Source organism: Strongylocentrotus purpuratus, unplaced genomic scaffold, assembly GCF_000002235.5.
Source record: "Strongylocentrotus purpuratus isolate Spur 01 unplaced genomic scaffold, Spur_5.0 spur5_scaffold_13, whole genome shotgun sequence".
Classification (NCBI taxonomy): Eukaryota; Metazoa; Echinodermata; class Echinoidea; order Camarodonta; family Strongylocentrotidae; genus Strongylocentrotus; species Strongylocentrotus purpuratus.
In genome coordinates, this window is record NW_022145598.1 from 23,103,439 (window position 1) to 23,121,260 (window position 17,822).

A 17,822-nucleotide genomic window follows, 5' to 3' on the forward strand; every position below is an offset into this window, starting at 1 on the left:
CGTTGAGAACGGCTTCCTCTGTCAATTCATGAGCTTGTTTAAACAAAGTTGTAATTTGTGAATGGCTCAGCCGAACATACACTACGTGCATGTTCTGTAAAATTTACATGACTTATTTACATAATTGCGACTTAATCAATATTTTCCTATTAACATTACTGTTTACTAGGGTAATTAATTATGTTTGTTTTGCAAATGAGTATTATTTTTTTAACTGTTTTGTATAAACGTTATAAACGATGTAAATATGTTCATGTTTATTCAGGGCCCCCTGGAAGACCACTACTTGTTGGTGAATGGGCTACCCTGTCAAAAGATCAGAAATAAATAAATAAATCACACCTGTATGGTATGCGTGTAATATCCAACATTCAAATGTATATTAAACATGTTTATTTCTTCAAACTCATAATGAAAATTATAACAATTTAAAGGTCTTTACCGAATAATACATGATTCGGTAAAAATATAATAATTTGGTTTTCTGTCAAGTTTTGAAGAAAGAAAAATGGCATTTCGTTATTTTTTAATGTGCGTGGCTTCCACCCGTATCTTATTCCTTAGTATTTCTACAAGAGTTTAGCATGCACGACATGCTTAACCCCCCCCCCCCCAAAAAAAGGGCCACGGAGTCTTTTTCTAGAGCCTTTTTTAACCCATTGTACATGGGAACCGGTGTTCCCTGTATTAAACCAATGGAAATTAGAGAATTCCGTAGTCAAGGGTTTAGTTTGGCTGGTCCACTACATTATAAAATGGTCGATGCGTCACAAAACAAAGGTCTATGTACTTTCAAAGGTGTGGCAGCGCGTAAAATGCGTAGGTAACACACACGAGCGCACAAGACATTCTCGAATCCAAACAAAATTCTGATGTAAACACCGGAAAGAGATCATACATTCGGAGTAAGCAGTTCTGCAGGTAGCTGTTTCCTCATCGTTGGGTCCGAAATGGCGGGAATATCCGTGTCGAAAATCTCCTTGATGGTTTGGTTTGTCGTTTGTATCGGAGTTGAGACAGCTTCTGTTACCAATGATAAGGTATGTATTACAATCTTCTACTATCCCTTTGCTTACGGTATAGATAATTATACAGCTATATTGATTTACGGCCCACTTCAAAGCCATTATCTTTATGAGCCATCGCCTTTTTTTATCATGTTAAGTAGACTTTGGATCAGAACAGGCCACACCTCGAAGTGTTTCTTTAGCCTAGGAAACATGCAATGATATGGGGCAATGGGTGACTGCAATCTTGCCATTTATAAAGATGACAATGCATTATCATTGTGCGTTAAAGTATATGTAGGTTGACAAATGAGTGTTACGTTGTAATGCAACATCAAATATTGCATCAAACATACAGAACAATTTAATGTGAGAGAAATCAGGTATCAAGCCTGAGAATAATCCCAAAAAAATTCCAAACTTTAGTATTAATAGATAGTATTAACATATTAACGAATACTTTAATGTGGGCCTACTGCATAAGGAGAGAGAGAAAGCTAGATAGAGAGAGAGAGATATATATATATAAAGGCAGACACACACACACACACACACAGAAAACCAGAGAGAGAGAGAGAGAAGAAGAGAGAGGGAAGGGAGGGAAAGAGAGAGAGAGAGAGAGAGAGAGAGAGAGAGAGAGAGAGAGAGGGGACGGGGATATTATAAATTAAGGTAGGAGGAAGGGGAAAAGCTGAAAGAGCGAGGGGCCAGGGAGAGACGGGAAAGAGAGAGGTAGAGAGAGAGAGAGAGAGGGAGAGAGAGAGAGAGAGAGAGATATCTAAAAATGAGTGACGGGCCAGATTAAACGTGACAGAGAGCGTACGAATGAGAAGATAAACACAAAAGACGAGTAAATATTGATCGATAATGTGTGCATTTTAAAGGAAAATCGTATCGATTGTTTGTTCCTTGAACCTTGATCAGTCAAACAGCCTAGATTGGGATTGGGAAAGACCTCTACGTATACACATGAGTAATAGTATAGAGTACCGAAGTACTAACCCTCGTATTCACTCGACGTATGGGTTCATGGTCCCTGCGCATGAGGTTTACTGCGAAATAATTCAAGAAACGGGCCGGAGCGGGGACAGTATAGAGTAATTGGGACTGGTGTGAAAACCACGCCATTGTTTAGCACAAAATTATCTGGAACAGGCAACATTTTATTGACAACTTTGCCAGTATGACGTCACACTTCGGTACTCTGTCATTATGGAGTGGTCAGTAATTCGGAATCCTGAGGAATGTCCGTTTGATAAGTAGTTATTTTGAATCTTGGAAATCGCTCATGAATTATCTTAACAATGACCGTGACAAAAAGATGTCTAATTTAACGATGAATGTTAGTAAAAAAAAAAAATATATAGCAGACTTAGCTTATGATAAAGATAAGTAACACCCCCCCCCCCCCCCCCACCCCAGAGGCTGTATATGGCATAATTATGGTCCGGCAATAAAATGCTCCTCGATCACTTTTTGCTGTGAAAAGTTGGCAGGAATGCTAACTCCTCTTACCTACCTGCATATTTTTATCCAAGTAAACATTAAGCGTTTTTTATGGTCAAGTGTAATTTGAAATGAGAACCTCATCGTGTACTCATTGTACAATCTAAAACAAAAGTCTGTTTCCGAGGTAACACATTTTATAGTTGCAGGGGATATAGAAAATCTAGTAGATGAATTATACATCCTAAAGGCATGATCGATATAGGAGTAAAAGGATGAAAGTCCTTTTAATTCTCATAAGAAGGAATCGATTCGTTCAACTTCAACTTCAAATTAAATAATGTATTAAAACCAATATTGGAAGAAAAACCCATTGTAAACGCAAATGCATATTCACATCACACTCTATGTGTTTTATCAATGTCCACGTTATCTTAAAGGTACTATGTCCCTTTTGCAGCCAACCTCAAATGCTGTAGAACTTTGCAGGAATTATGAATATGTCATGTATGTCCTATCTGTGAAATTTAAACGTTAGCAGTGTCCTCATATTCAAATTATGCAAGGAAACCCGTTTACTTTATAGACTTCACTGTCAGACACTATTGAGTCACTGACTGGCTTTTTTTTCTTCTTTGCTAATAACATGAAAAGTGTTGTAAAGGGTACATTAGCATTTGTCTACATCAATAACCCACTTCTTGTGATGGCCAAGATTAAACTGATTGAATCTTTGCGCAGCATAAAAAGTATGACCATTCGGTACAATTGTCTGAAAATCAAGACTATTACTTTTGGGCTCTATAGCCCTAAAGTCGATTTGACAACTAATAATCGTTATTTTCCCACTCGAAGACATTTTCAAGCCCCACCTTTTTTAGGGGAGTTCTAAATTAGTATTATCTTTCAAATGCAGTTGGAATTTAACTTTTTCATTTTTTTGGCCTGCAAATGGGACATAGTACCTTTAAGGGCAATTGGTATCTGCTATAAACAATTCGATTTTGTAAATAGATTATGGAAATTTAATCGCATTTAAGTTAAACAAAAGTAAGGAAACAGTTGGAGGTGTCGTGATGTAGTGGACATGTCATCGCACTGTTGATCAGGGGGTGTTTCACAGAACTTGTCATCAGTAACAAATGACAGTTTTTGTTAAAAGCTACTGAAATACTTGCTTCTGATTGGTTATCAGCAGATTTGTCACTGGTATTTCTCATTTGTCATTGAAAAAAGGCTTTGTGAAACGGGTCCCAGGTGGTTCGCGGCTCCAGTCCTGCTGTGGAACAAATGCCATTTTAGCAAGACATTAATCTATATTTACCACACTCGATCGAGGTGAGCTAAATGGGTACCTGGCACGAATTAATTTCTTGAAATGCTCGGGCGCCATAATGGCAGCCATGTTTAAACCGGGGCAATCATTTTGGAGCGCTAGAAGTGGCACTTCTGATAGACCTGAGCGCTATAAAAGAACCTGATATTGTCAATTCATCTTAAAGCCTATCTGCACTAGTTTGGCCAGGAGGGATTAGACCTCCCTGCATGGTCACTGACAGGTGGTTATCTCATCAAATCAGCTCTCAATTAACATAAGGAAAAGGGGACCATGGGGGAACAACGGTCACCACTTAGGCATTGTTTGATATATAGGGCGCAAGTATAGCAATAGGTAGTGCAATTGGGCTTTAAATAAGAATCTTCTTTTTCTTAATATACCAGGAGAAGGTCATCTTCATCCTTGCTGACGGTCTAAGATGGGATCGATTCGGTCAGGCCCTACCAAACTTCATCAAGATGGAGGAGAATGGAGTAAAAGCTGATTGGTTGAATGGCGTCTTCATGACCATGACTATTCCTAGCACGTTCTCTATCGCTACAGGTGGGTACCTGAATGTGTCTAAATAACAATAGTAACCATTTGGGTTTATTTATGGTGGTGGTGTGTTGTTCTTTTTGACCTGACTGCTAAGAAAGCATACATTCTTGTAAGTAAGCAACCAGACAGCCGACGGCTTTAGGTCCTCTCCGAGGGACCTGGTAATGAGGATTAATGCCTTACCAAAGGGCACTAGCGCATCAAGACCACTGCTCTACCGAGTGAGGGTAACCGCATCATATGTACAACTACTCATGCGGGCCGTACAACTATTCATACCCAATCATTACCAGGCACTCGTTTAATGCATCTCGGTCCAAATGTGGGTAAAATGCAAATGCATACATCCGGCAAGGATCGAACCCAGAAACCCTTCGTATCAGAGTCGAGATCTTTCACCAATATCATAATTAGGCCTACTTGGTATAAAAGTTTTCTTAATCATTGGGGGGGGGGGGGGTCGCATTCTTTTTTACCTCAGGCGCCAATTCCTAGATATACCACTAAGTGGGATAAGAGACCACATCGGCCATAGGATGTTGGTTCGTCGTGTATACGATTTGCAGATAATTTTAGGCTATTTCGTGAAAACGAGAAGGCTGAAAAAACCCTCTGATTTCGCTATCAATATTCAAATGGCAAATGGGAAACCCTCGATCCCTCAGTAAGGATTCATACATTTTTCAGATTTCAGTTAGTATGCCTTCATCCGGTATCCGTGTCCGGTACGTAAGGTCCGCGTTTTCCTTAACAAATTTTGGATAAATTGCTTTAACCATATCAACAGTTATCATGTGATTTATACAATTATAACAACTGTGACCCGTCGTGTTATTAAACAAATAATTCAAGATTCAAGATTCAAGATTTTATTGTCCATAATATAATACAGAAATTTGTTTTCCATTTGTATAACATGTAATACATATAAAAATAAGACAAAAACATGGTGTCGTGTGCTGAAAGCCAGAAGGGCGTCAAGACTCTATAAGAAAAAGTCTATGAGCAGGTATGGTCCTCTGGCTTTCAGCACAAAACATGACAAGACAGTTATATGACTTATACATAGCAAGAATTTTAAATACAATTCTGAAACACATCATGAATAAATTCAGGTATGAATATAGATGTGAATATGAAAGTAGAATAGGAGCAGCATCACAATCGAAAAAAGTAGTGACGGCATTAGTAAGAATTACCCACACAAGGTACCTTTGGAACAGTCTAACACGCCCGAGGCGATAGCCGAGTCTGTTTGGACCGTTTCGAAGGTACCGAGTGTGGGTAATTATACTATTAAGGCCGAACAAAATGAATTGTATTATTGTTTTATAAGATGATGTTTTATTTGTTTTATAAAATGATGTTTTGGTCATTAGTAAAATTACGTGTTAGGCAAAATGAATGCCTGGTCACGTGTGTGCTCTCAACCAATCACTTGATTGGGATCCACTACATCATCTTTATAAATGCCAATAAGAAAAGGAAATAAACTTATTGTAAGCTTCATATTGATTGTCATAACGGTAATCTTGTATCAAGATGAGGGTAGGCTGTATGCTAAACACCGGGAAATATCACAGTATATCCCTTCGCCCAACCCTTGGACAATAACCTTATAGTACTCTTGAGATTGACATGGCATTCGATACGACCATGATTCTCGTATCAAATTACTTTAGTTCTGTTTTCATCAGACCGAAGTTGCAAAAAACAAAAACGCTATTTTAACTAGCCCGATCTAAAATTAGCCAGCTAATATGCGTCCTCATCAGCCCGCAGTTGCAATTAGCGGGCTATTTGGTCGAGAAAGTATCCCGAGAAATCTTGGTCTTGTTTCCAAAATAACCCGATATTTGGGAAATAGCGGGCTAACTGGCGCCCGTCCGAGCTAGTTTGTGAGCAATTTCGAGCTTCGGGAAAATATCCCGAGTCTGATAAAATAGCGGATTATTTTGCAACTTCGGTCTGATGATGACAGGCCTCTTGTTGAAGGAAGTGATGGAGGAAGCTCTTGCTGATAAATCATTTCAAAAGTATATTGTATTGAAGAGAAGGTCGTGTTACCCTGGTCAGTAAAGGTGAAGATTAATTTGAGAGCTTTCCAATACGCTTATCTTTTTCCTATCTGAAAGAATATCATATTTGGAATATTACAGTACTCGAAAAGGATGTTCAGCTGCCCTTTAAAGGCATTGCTTAAGTTTTACAAATCTGAGATACATTATGTCCCTACGTGTAATCAGTGTCTGTGATATAAATATCGAAGCCATAAGACAAAAAATGGCGATTAAAAATAATCATAAAGTGCCTCAATAGAGTAAAAAAAATTGAGTGAACGGTTTTACCATACTCATTTATCATGGGCCCTAATCATATTTTGTATCATAATTATCAGGGGGGTGTTTCATAAAGCCGTTCGTAAAGCTACGCATGAATTTACGAACGACTTATATATGAAAAGCCAAATGGAAAGCTCAATGTTTTTAACTGCATCAATTAAAGTTGAACTGTGCAGATGTAGATTAACATTCTTATAACAAACATTGTTAATACAAAGTATATTTTTTTTTGCCATAACTTAATTGAGGTTATTGGAAATATAGTCACACTTTGTGAAAACATCAGGAAAAACTTTGGGCATGCTATCTGGCACTTCATATTCAGCTCGTTCGTAAAGTCATGCGTAACTTTACGAACAGGTTAATGAAACACCCCCAGGGTTGTATCTTGAAAGCCATGCATGGTGCAATACACAAGCTGTTCTTCAATGCTACGTCTGGCAAGAAATCACTATCATTGATGGCGCATTATACTTTCTTCCATACGTTATAAGTGTTTATATTCATTTGTTATGACCGTTGCAGGTGATGCGTCATTTGCCTGACTTACGAATGCGTCATTGCCTGATGTGATGTTTGATGCGTCATGAGATTATATAGTGGGCAGTGCGTAAAGTTTGCTGAATTACTGGCTTTCGTACTAGTTGATGTTGTTGTTGTTTTAGTTTTTGTTGGCGTGTTTCATTTATGTATGGATATTTACGCCCTATCGAGGTCGTAGATTGATTAGCCTAGGTACTGACGCAATCATATTAACGCATCATCATGTTCGTCATATTCTAGGGCTGTATCCCGAGAGTCATGGTGCAGTACACAACCTGTTCTTCAACGCTACGTCAGGCGAGAAGTCGCCGTCATTCATGGCGACCATGAACTACACGGAGTGGTTTGACACAGGCGCAGAGCCGATTTGGGTGACGACTATCCTGCAAGGTGGCAAGGCCGGTACCATTCTGTACACGGGGAGTAATGTGCCTATCAAGGGAGTGCAGCCGACAAAAAATATACCAATTAATCTATCAGGATCATGGTGGGTATATAGCTTCTTCTTCTTTTTCTTCTTCTTCTTCTTCTTCTTCTTCTTCTTCTTCTTCTTCTTTTTCTTCTCGAGCGAGCTCCAGAGTTTTTGTAAGTTTTGTCGGAATTATACTGTTTATAATTACAGTTTTAATACTAGTGTACTACTAGTACACAGTACAACCATACCAAACCAAGTCCACCTTTCTTGTGTGTTAATATTTGTAGTTTTTATGCTTTTTTTGTGGTAACCTTGTGTAAGAATTTTTTGGCCACTATGGCCAGTGAAGCCGAACAGGCCTCCCGGGATAAGCCGGGGACCAGCTCGGCTCAAAATACCGTTCCTGTTTCTGCTGCCGAGCCGTTCAAGGCCGTAAGCAGAAACAATGGTATCGTTTTTGGTTCTGCAGCACATGTTCCTGTTCATGATTACATAAGAGCGTTTGTAGACACCATTCCAGCTCATTGTATAGTGTCTGCCTCTCGTATCAGTAACCAACGTATTGCTATGTATCTGAATTCCAAAGAAGCAGTCTTGAGTGCCGTTAACAATGGTTTGACCTTTAGAGGCGCATTCATACAAGTCTTACCTTTGGTTTTGCCCACAACACGTCTCACACTATCTAATGTTTACTCAGAAATTCCGAACTCTGTTCTTGTAAAACAAGTCTCTGCTTTTTGTAAAGTAGTCTCACAGATTCGTCCCATCCCTATTGGTTTCAAGGATAAACAACTAGCTCACATCATGTCCTTCCGTCGACAAGTCCAGGTGCTGCTTACTCCGAATGTTACCCTACCCGATTTCGTTAACTTTATTCACGCAGGCACCAATTATCGCGTTTTTCTTTCCACTGAGGCGGCTCGCTGTTTTGAGTGCGGAGAGGCTGGACATATCGGCAAGAATTGCAAAAAAACCGCTCGGCCAAATGAGTCCGCAAACTCTACCCTTACGTCAACACAGGCAAAAGGAAAATCTGACCCACGACATCCCCCCAAAGTGTCTAAACCCTTACGGTCTGAACCTGAAACCCTTAATCTGAGGACGTCCCCAGTACACACAGAAAAGCCTAGCGGCTCCAGCCCTAGGCCCGCCTCTTCGCGTTCAATGGTTGACGAAACCGCTGAAGGGGCCCTTGCGCGTAGGCCTACAACTCCGGTTGCGATAGTTTCCCGTAGCATTAATAATAGTCCACCTAGCAGCTACCCCACAGGCAGTAGCCAGGACAAAGTTCCTCCTCTCGTAACCCCCACAATTTCTTTGACCCAAACCCTTTGCGACCCCATCTGGGGAGCACCGCCCGCCCCGTCCAGACTTTTCGCAGATGTTGTTAAAAGGAAACAACCTCCCGAACCTTCTTTGGTAGACTCCCCTAAACTTACTCCAATTGTGTCTGCTACCCCACCGCGGAAACTAATGAGAAAAGTTTCCTCTCCCGTGACCTCAGAACCTCCCTCCCCTGTATCAGTATCGCTCCCTGCGTCACCAATCCCATCCTCTCCCGCTTCCACGGTAGACACTGTCGACACTGATGACGTGGCGGAATGGGATGATACACAGACTGACGATGAATCCTTTGACTGGGCCTCCTCTTTTCCGTCCAGTCAAGGACCCCTCTCTTCAAAGGAAATTTGCAAGTTTCTAAAGATTGTCAAAGCACGGAAAAAACCTCTAGAGGTAGCGAGAAAATTCACTTCCAACATATCAGGACTTGTAAGACAACTTAGACCCCTGAGGAACAGTCCTCTGTTTACTAAAAGTACACAGCAGAGGATTTACAAATTGATCAAAAATTTAGATATCTAATATGGCCATCTTCTTATGTAATATGAGCGTAGACCTGCATGCCTTTCTCTCCCTTTTTATGACGCTGTCGTTGCTCACCCTTAATACTGGAGGTTGCTCCAATGCCATGAAGAATGCTTCAGTGTTTAGTTATGTTGATAATATTGCGTTTGATTCTGACATTGTGTTTCTACAAGAAATTAATGACCTCTCCCAGAATTCTCAATGTTGGAATTTGTGGTCATCCTATAAACCTTTTTGTGCCCCCGGGCATAATCGAGGATCCGGAGTAGCTACCCTTGTGAAGAACAATCTTTGTAGTGATATTGACTCCTTAGTTATACTTAATAGCCACATTATATATGTTAAAATTGAGTTCGATGGTGGTATGTATCATTTATATAATGTGTTAATGCCACAAGATGACGGCCTTGCTATTAAGGCTGTTCATCTTCTTGCGTATCATGTTAATCAGTGCAGTGATGGTGTTATTATTATTGGCGGTGATTATAACTGTACCCTATCTCCGTCATTAGACAGATTGTGCATGCCTAATGAGCATAGACCTAAGTTATCTTCTGCCCTCAAGGAAGTGATTGATAGTAATAAACTATGTGATACGTGGCGCAGACTTCACCCTCATGAAAAGAAATACTCTTGGCATAGGAACAACCCTCACAGCGTTAATGGTGTTTCTAAAGCCAGACTTGATCGTTTTTATGTGTCTTTTCCCCTAATACCTTCATTACACTCTTGTCGTATTCTACCTTGTACTCTCTCTGATCACTGTGCGATTTCCCTGAAAATTAAAATTCCCCCACAGAAGCCAAGAGGATGTGCTTTTTGGCATCTTAATAATTCCCTTCTTGATGACAATGACTATAAAAGTATTATTAGTCATTTCTGGACTGACTGGCAAAATAAAAAAAGCCGACTTTCCTAACATTCTGTCATAGTGGGACTTTGGTAAATCCCACATTAAGGTGCTCACTCAAATGTACGGATCTAAGTTAGCCAATGAGAAGAAGGAAACGATATTGAATATCAATAAAACCATCGACGAACTGCATTCTTCGCCTGAATTCACGCCTGATATCCAGCAGGCTCTTGCTGAACAAAGAACTGAACTAAACATTCTCCTTAAGAATCAAGCCAAGGGTGCTCTTGTAAGGTCACGTTTTCAATATGCTAATGAGATAGACACTAGCTCATCCTATTTTTATGGTCTTGAAAAATCAAACTCTACTTTTAAAACACTCTCTCGTACCCGTCTCCCTTCGGGTAACATTACAGAGGATCAGAACGATATTAAAATTCACGTTCGGAATTTTTATAAGAATTTGTACTGTCGTGTACCTATTGATGAAAATTCGGTTGATACTATTTTATCTGATCTATCGAAACTCAACCCTGAGGATTCAAAACATCTTGACGCTCCTTTGTCATTCAATGAACTTGATATTGCTGTCACACAGCTCGGCAAAAATAAAACGCCTGGTCTAGATGGACTTTCTTCTGAATTCTATCAGACTTTCTGGCCCTTGATAAAAAATGATCTCTTCTCTGTATTACAATATGCCATAAGTACTGGAACCCTCCCACATACTTTTCGTAGAGCAGTGATTACGTTGATTCCTAAAAAAGGAGACCTGGCAGACATTGCAAACTGGCGACCAGTCTCTCTTCTAAATAATGATTACAAAATTTTTGCAAAGATACTTGCCAATAGATTGAAACATTATATTACTAACATTGTATCTGAAGACCAAACGTATTGTGTTCCAGGTCGAACGATTTATGACAACTTAAATTTGATCCGAGACATTGTACACTTCTCTAATTGCAATGATACCCCTCTTGCAGTAGTTAATTTGGATCAAAGGAAAGCCTTCGATAATGTAGATCATAATTATCTCTTCAATACCATGAGAGCTATGGGCTTTGGAGAATATTTTATTTCTTGTATTCAACTTTTGTATAATGACGCAGAGAGCTTAGTCAAAGTGTGTGGATCCCTCACTGCGCCTTTTCCTTTTCAAAAAGGCATACGCCAAGGTTGCCCTTTATCTGGCTTTCTGTATTCTATAGCCATAGAACCTTTTCTTCACAAGTTAAAAGTTAATCTTTCATCGTGTTCTTTCTCCTTACCCAACACAGATATGAATGTCTCGGTATCTGCGTATGCGGATGATATATCAATTTTTGTCACTGAAGACAAAGGCTTTGGTATTATTCTAGATACATATAACACTTTAAGCAAGGCCCCGGCTGCCTGTCTTAATTATGTCAAATCTCAAGGACTGTGGGCCGGATCATGGTCGAAACGTAGAGACAGGCCCCTTGACTTCCTGTGGAATTGCGAAGGTCTCCTCTTTCTTGGAGTTCATCTAGGAAACAATAATAATTATGTAAACAAAAATTGGTCAAAGTGTAAAGAAAAACTGAGTAAGACTCTATCTCGATGGAGCTCCCTTTCTTATAGTTTGTCCTTTAAAGGCAGAATCATTATTGCTAATCAATTAGCTGCATCTAAACTTTTCCATTGTCTTGCAGTTTTGTCTCCCCCTCAGCAAACACTAATTGAACTCCAAGAAATGCTTATTAATTATGTCTGGTCTGGTAAACGACATCTTTTAAGAAAGCAAATTCTGTTTCAACAACCCAACAAAGGTGGACTTGGTTTGGCATGTCTCCAAGCACGAACCCTTACATTTCGTTTTGCCTTTTTACAGCGTTATCTCAATCTCTGTTCTCATCCTGCGTATGCCCTTTGTTCTCATAATTTTCGCAGATATAAGAAACTAAATCTTGATTTTCCTTTGTTTCTGACTGAATTAGACCCAAAGTTTTATACCAGCCTTCCTTGTTTCTATTCGGAAATTTTGCGTGCTTGGATTACCTCTGGAGCAAGCGTCGAGACATCGTCCTTTACTGTCAACCATGTGTGAAACATTCCCTTGAATTATTATAAATTTCTTCAATTTACACTGGATGGCGACAAGATCTTCCCTGTTAGACTATTTGCATGTGGAATCAAACTCGTCAAGCATCTTGTAAACCCGAACAACGGTACCTGGCTCCGAGCAGACGAGGTCGTCATTGCCTCCACTTTGCAGCGTCCGTCTTTACGCCTTTTGGAACTTGACCTCTCTCGACTTCACAAAGAGATTTCCGGTTTGTTTCCTAGATTCTTTTCGAACAGCGGACTAAGACTGTCAGCAGCTTCAGCTTATCTTCATAATCTGACTGAACCTGTTACCTCTCCGTTCTCGATCATAACTAAAGACAACAAGAACATTCTTGCCACGCCGACTAAATCGATATATCGAATCTTCAACCGTGCTATTAACTTTCTTCCTAGAGCTCAAGTTACTCATTGGCACGAGGCTGGGTTACTTTCCCCTTCTAAACTAATCAACTGGACTGAAATCTACTGCTATCCATCATCTAAGAAAGATGGGGACACTCAGTACAAACTATTACACAATGTTCTTCCGTCGCTTGCCGTTCTTCATCATCTTAATCCCGATATCTCCTCTTCATGTGGATGGTGTGGCAAGAAGGGAACTATTCTACACCTCTTTATCGAGTGTACTTCTATACAACCGGCCTTGGATCTTCTTCATCATCTTCTGTCAAGTCTTCTACCCGAAGTAAACATTGACTTTGACCTCTACTGGACTCTGGTTCCACATGCAAGAGGTCGTAACAGGGAGGCCGTGCGCCTATCCAACTTTTTTATTGTCATTCTTAAAAGCACATTATATTGGCTTTATCGTACCTCTCGTTTTCTTGATCCACTTCCTTTTTGGAAACTTAGAATCAAGAACAGAGTCATTCTTGATTATGAATTTCACAAATTACAAAACAATTTGGTGTTATTTCATAAGATATGGTCGTACAATAATGTACTCTTTCTTTCAGATGACATTGATCTCACATGGTTGATTTAATTGTTGTTTGTGATAAGTTTGTCTTGAGAAGAAGCTCATAGTTGGAAGTTATGAATTCCCATAATTTAATCGTTTTGAAACACTCTATGGATGTGTAATCATTTGTAATCAGTGTTTAGTACAATTTATGTTTTTTCTCAATTTCTACCGTCGAAATTATTGTTTTTTTATGAATTGTTTAATGGTTACTTTCTCATGTATTACGTACTACTTGTTGTTGATTATTGGTATATGATTCACAAACACTTATTATATTAAGTGCATCACTGTTAATTTTTTTATCTGTTTTAATTATTATATGTATTGTAAATAAAGTTTTACTTTCAAAAAAGTCTTCTTCTTCTTCTTCTTCTTCGTGTTGTTGCTTTTGTTCTACATTTGCCACTCTCCACCCAGGTGTAAATGGGTACCTGATATGCTTGAGCGCTAGTTACTTTGGCAGCTCGGCTATAGCCAGGGTAATATGTGTAAAGCGCCATGAGCGTCAGAGTCTGGCGGATACCGGCGCTATATAGATAATAACCATATTATTATTATTATTATTTTTGTTGATGTTGTTCTTGTTTTTGTTGTTGTTATTGTTGTTGTTGTTCTTCTTCTCATTTTGCTGTTTTAAAGCTCATAATACACGACGTGTCTTTTGCTGAAATTGGGCTGCAGCCTTTGACGCACAGCTACGCTAACCAAGCGTATGCAGTTGATTGGTGTAAGCACCATAATCGAACGCAATGCTTGCACTGTTTATTTTTTCATTCGCACCATGTACGTTATCACTCTGCCGTGGTATGTCAAAGACCTTGCCCTGCTTGGACGCAGTCATACGTCAGTGAAACTAGGGACCTTTCGATTTGCACGTCGACATAGTGGACTGCTACGTGTGACGTCCTTGTAAGGATGTGGGACGTCCTGTTACGGCACTGACAGTGCATTCGAAGGACGTCACATTTAGCCGTCCACTATGTCGACGTGCAAATCGAAAAGTCCATAATGCCTCGTGTGCAACGCATACCGTTCCCTAATCAAAACTGGTCTGTCACAATTCTTTATTGCCTTTTTTCCCCCCGATTTCGTATAAAGCTTTGGTTTACCGATGGGGGATCGCATCGATACGGCGTTGTCATGGATGACGGACGAGGATTTCGACATCGTGGTCATCTACTTCAACCTGCCCGACTTCAACCTCCACAGCTACGGCACCGAGGACCAGCGCACCTTCGATACCCTGCACGAGGTCGACGAGGCCATCGGCTACCTCTTCGATCGCATTGACGAAGAAGGCCTGACCGACATCGTCAACGTCATCATCGCCAGCGACCACGGGCACATCAATTCTGAGGTTGGGAAACATGTCCTGCTGTACGACTACATCAACAGTTCGGATGTCGAGTTCATTGTCGCTGACTATGGTCCATGCTTTCAGCTCAACCCGATCGAGGGAAAGCAAGATGAGGTAAATTACAAAAGTAAATAAAATTTGAGAAAAAACAAGCAAACAAGCAGACAGACAAACAAACGAACGAACTAGCGGACTAATAAACAAGCTCACAGAGTACTTTCATATACAGGCTCCTTACTGGCAAAGCTTGTAAAATTGTCTTGAGTGACAATCAAAATTGATGTTTACTTCATGAATGGTCCTCAGAAAATGTTACAGCGCCATCTTCTGATCTTGTGAACATTCATTATCGTGAATTCGACAAAGAGGTTTAAGAAATATTCCCTCCCCTTCCCTTCCCTTCTTCTCTATTTCCCCACTGTCTCTTCTCCTAATTATCTCTCTCTCTCTCTCTCTCTCTCTCTCTTTCCCTCTCTGTTTCTCTCCCTTTATCTCTCTTTCTCTCTTTCTCTCTCTCTCTCTCTCTCACTTTCTCTCTTTTGTTTTATGTTTCTCTCTCTCTCTCTCTCCCCACTCTCTACTCTCGTTCTATCCATCTCTTATCTTTCCCATATTCCTACACGCGTTCGCCCTCCATCCCTCCCTCTGTCTTAAAATGAATGAATCTTCTTCCCTTCTCGATCCACATGTCTTTCTTTCTCCTGTCTACACCCTTGCTCATTACCCCTCTTCCCCTTCCCTTCTTCCCAACCTTCCTCTCTCTGTCTAAAATTGTCTGTATCTCCCTCCCTTCTCGATCCACATGTCCCCTTCCCCCACACCCTTGCCCATTCTCCCTCTCCCCATCTCCCCTCCTCTTTTTCCTTCTCCCCTCCCCTTATCCCTGTCTCTCTGTCTCTGTCTCTGTCTCTTTCTCTTTCTCATTCCATCCTTCCACCAGGTTTACACAACTCTGAAGAGCGCCCACCCAGCACTCACTGTGTACAAGAAGGAGGAGCTACCTGAGAGGTATCACTATGGCAATAACGAACGTGTTCTCGATATCTTCGGCTGCGTTGATCCGGGCTGGCATCTTCATACGGTAAATTCCAAAACAATTGTTTGGGGGAAACCATCCAGTTATAAAAGAGAAGGTTGAGTGTTAAAAGAAGAACTATTGAAATATGTATGAGCTTTCTCATGGTTATTTAGGAATATCGAAGTAGAAATGTTCTTTGAAGAGGATTGCCCTTAAAATATCGCCAGTGTATCCTAAAAATTAATCTAAGTGTAGTCCTAGTTCCATATACCCTCTTTTGTGTGCCGTGCATGATATTCTAAGCAAGACTAAGTCAATTTCTTGTCAGTTTTTCATTTCGTTTAGTTCATTATAAAACTTCACAATATACACAAATTCGTATGTCCTACATCATGCAACCTTTCCACCTTGCATTATTTATTAACACAATCCTTGTAATGATGATGACTCGCTAAGTCGTCCTTTCTCCTCAAATATTATCACAACTGATTATTTTGGTTTATCTCTGAATTCATTCAAGTTATCGCAATGAGCCTAATTTCATTGATTATTTATCGATTAAAAAAAATGTCCTCTTTTTTTCTTCTTCATTTTCATCTCTCTTAGACAATCCAAGGCAACGATACATTCCTTATCTCCGATCATGGCTACGATAACAAATGGATGGTAATGAAATCCTCTTTCTATGCCCAGGGTCCGCACTTCAAGAAGAACCACCGCGCCACACCTTTCGAATCGGTATGAAAAACTGACTCAACAATGCCCTTTGCACGTTAGGCGTCTCTTATTGACGTAGGATTGCGTCAATGACTTGCGCATGCGCGATATTCGACGCGTCATTAATTGACATTGACATCGTATTCAAATGTGAATGCAAAATGGACAGTACCAGCGTATGGGGTAATTACCAGGGCCCGTAATTAGTAAACTTCTAAGACATTTTTCTTAAACTTCAACAAAAAATTATTTGACTTTAATTGTCCTATTGAATATGGACCCAGAGGTTTATTTTAGCGTAGGTAATCACGCGCTCGACATGACAACTCTTCTGCCTCGGGCATTACATAACAGGGCCCGTATTCAGTAAACTTTTAGGAAATTTTTCTTAAGATTAAGAAAAATGTCGTTTATTGAACACTGACCAAGTTTTTATTCAAAAACAGTACATGATCCGAAGTATGACAAATTCACCATCTTCACCAAAATGTTTTGTTCCTTTTTCTCAATATTTTATACTTGCAGGTCGACATCTACTCGATGATATGCGAGATCCTTTCGCTCCACCCAGCTCCAAACAACGGATCACGCGAACGCTACGAGGCCATATTTGCTATTACAGGCGCAGCGAACCGGTCGGTTTCCGCTACGGTGCCTATCTGTGTGTTTCTCTTCATAACTTCAATGTCATTATTCATGTAAAGCGTATTGGGTCCAAATGGATTTTCGCAATGGGGTTTCTGGAATATTATTTCAGCTGATATTTTTGTATGGTTATGAAAGGGTACGTTGTAAAATGTTTATAACAACATTTTGTTCATATACTCCAGCACAAAGAGAGTACCATCGGCCTTCACGCTGCGTTGTTTAGAATCCCTCGAAAGTTTTTGAACAAGATGTTTTATAAGTGGTTTATCTATTTTGATTTTATTGTGTACAGTTAGGGAGATGGGGAGTATTCTCGCCAGCATATAACAGTCATGTAAATAGTAAAGTATCTTCAGAACTTTCGATAGATACCTGTATGTGAAATATTTGATATAACTGTTTAAATCTGATGCTTCAACTTAAAAATATATATATCTTTCTGTTTGGTATCCATATCGGTTTGCTTTTTATGTATGAATGCTTTCATGATGTGACTCAGGTTAATGTTCTAATAATGTATTGTCTGCTGATCGAGATCTGGAACGGTGTTGACTCATTCTTGTTCAACTTTAATTTAAAGGGGACATCCACCCTGATATAAAGTTGGTTTTAATTGTAGCAGAAATTTAGAGAAACAAGTTAGTGACAGTTTGAGCTAAATCCGATACAAAAAAAG

At 39.8% G+C, this 17,822-nt stretch overlaps 1 protein-coding gene across 1 annotated transcript in view; it reads left to right on the forward strand.

Annotated features, from left to right (window-relative positions):
• The first annotated feature begins 845 nt into the window (after nt 1-845).
• Nucleotides 846-17,822, forward strand: part of LOC115923054 (ectonucleotide pyrophosphatase/phosphodiesterase family member 7-like) — a 16,989-nt gene continuing 12 nt past the window's right edge. The window contains exons 1-7 of the mRNA XM_030983184.1: nt 846-1,040; nt 4,176-4,335; nt 7,458-7,704; nt 14,505-14,877; nt 15,704-15,844; nt 16,388-16,519; nt 17,024-17,822. The exon at nt 17,024-17,822 is cut by the window's right edge and continues 12 nt beyond it. Of these exons, the coding sequence (XP_030839044.1) occupies nt 951-1,040; nt 4,176-4,335; nt 7,458-7,704; nt 14,505-14,877; nt 15,704-15,844; nt 16,388-16,519; nt 17,024-17,200 (1,320 nt within the window). The 5' untranslated portion in view covers nt 846-950 and the 3' untranslated portion in view covers nt 17,201-17,822. The remainder of the gene's footprint in view (nt 1,041-4,175; nt 4,336-7,457; nt 7,705-14,504; nt 14,878-15,703; nt 15,845-16,387; nt 16,520-17,023) is intronic.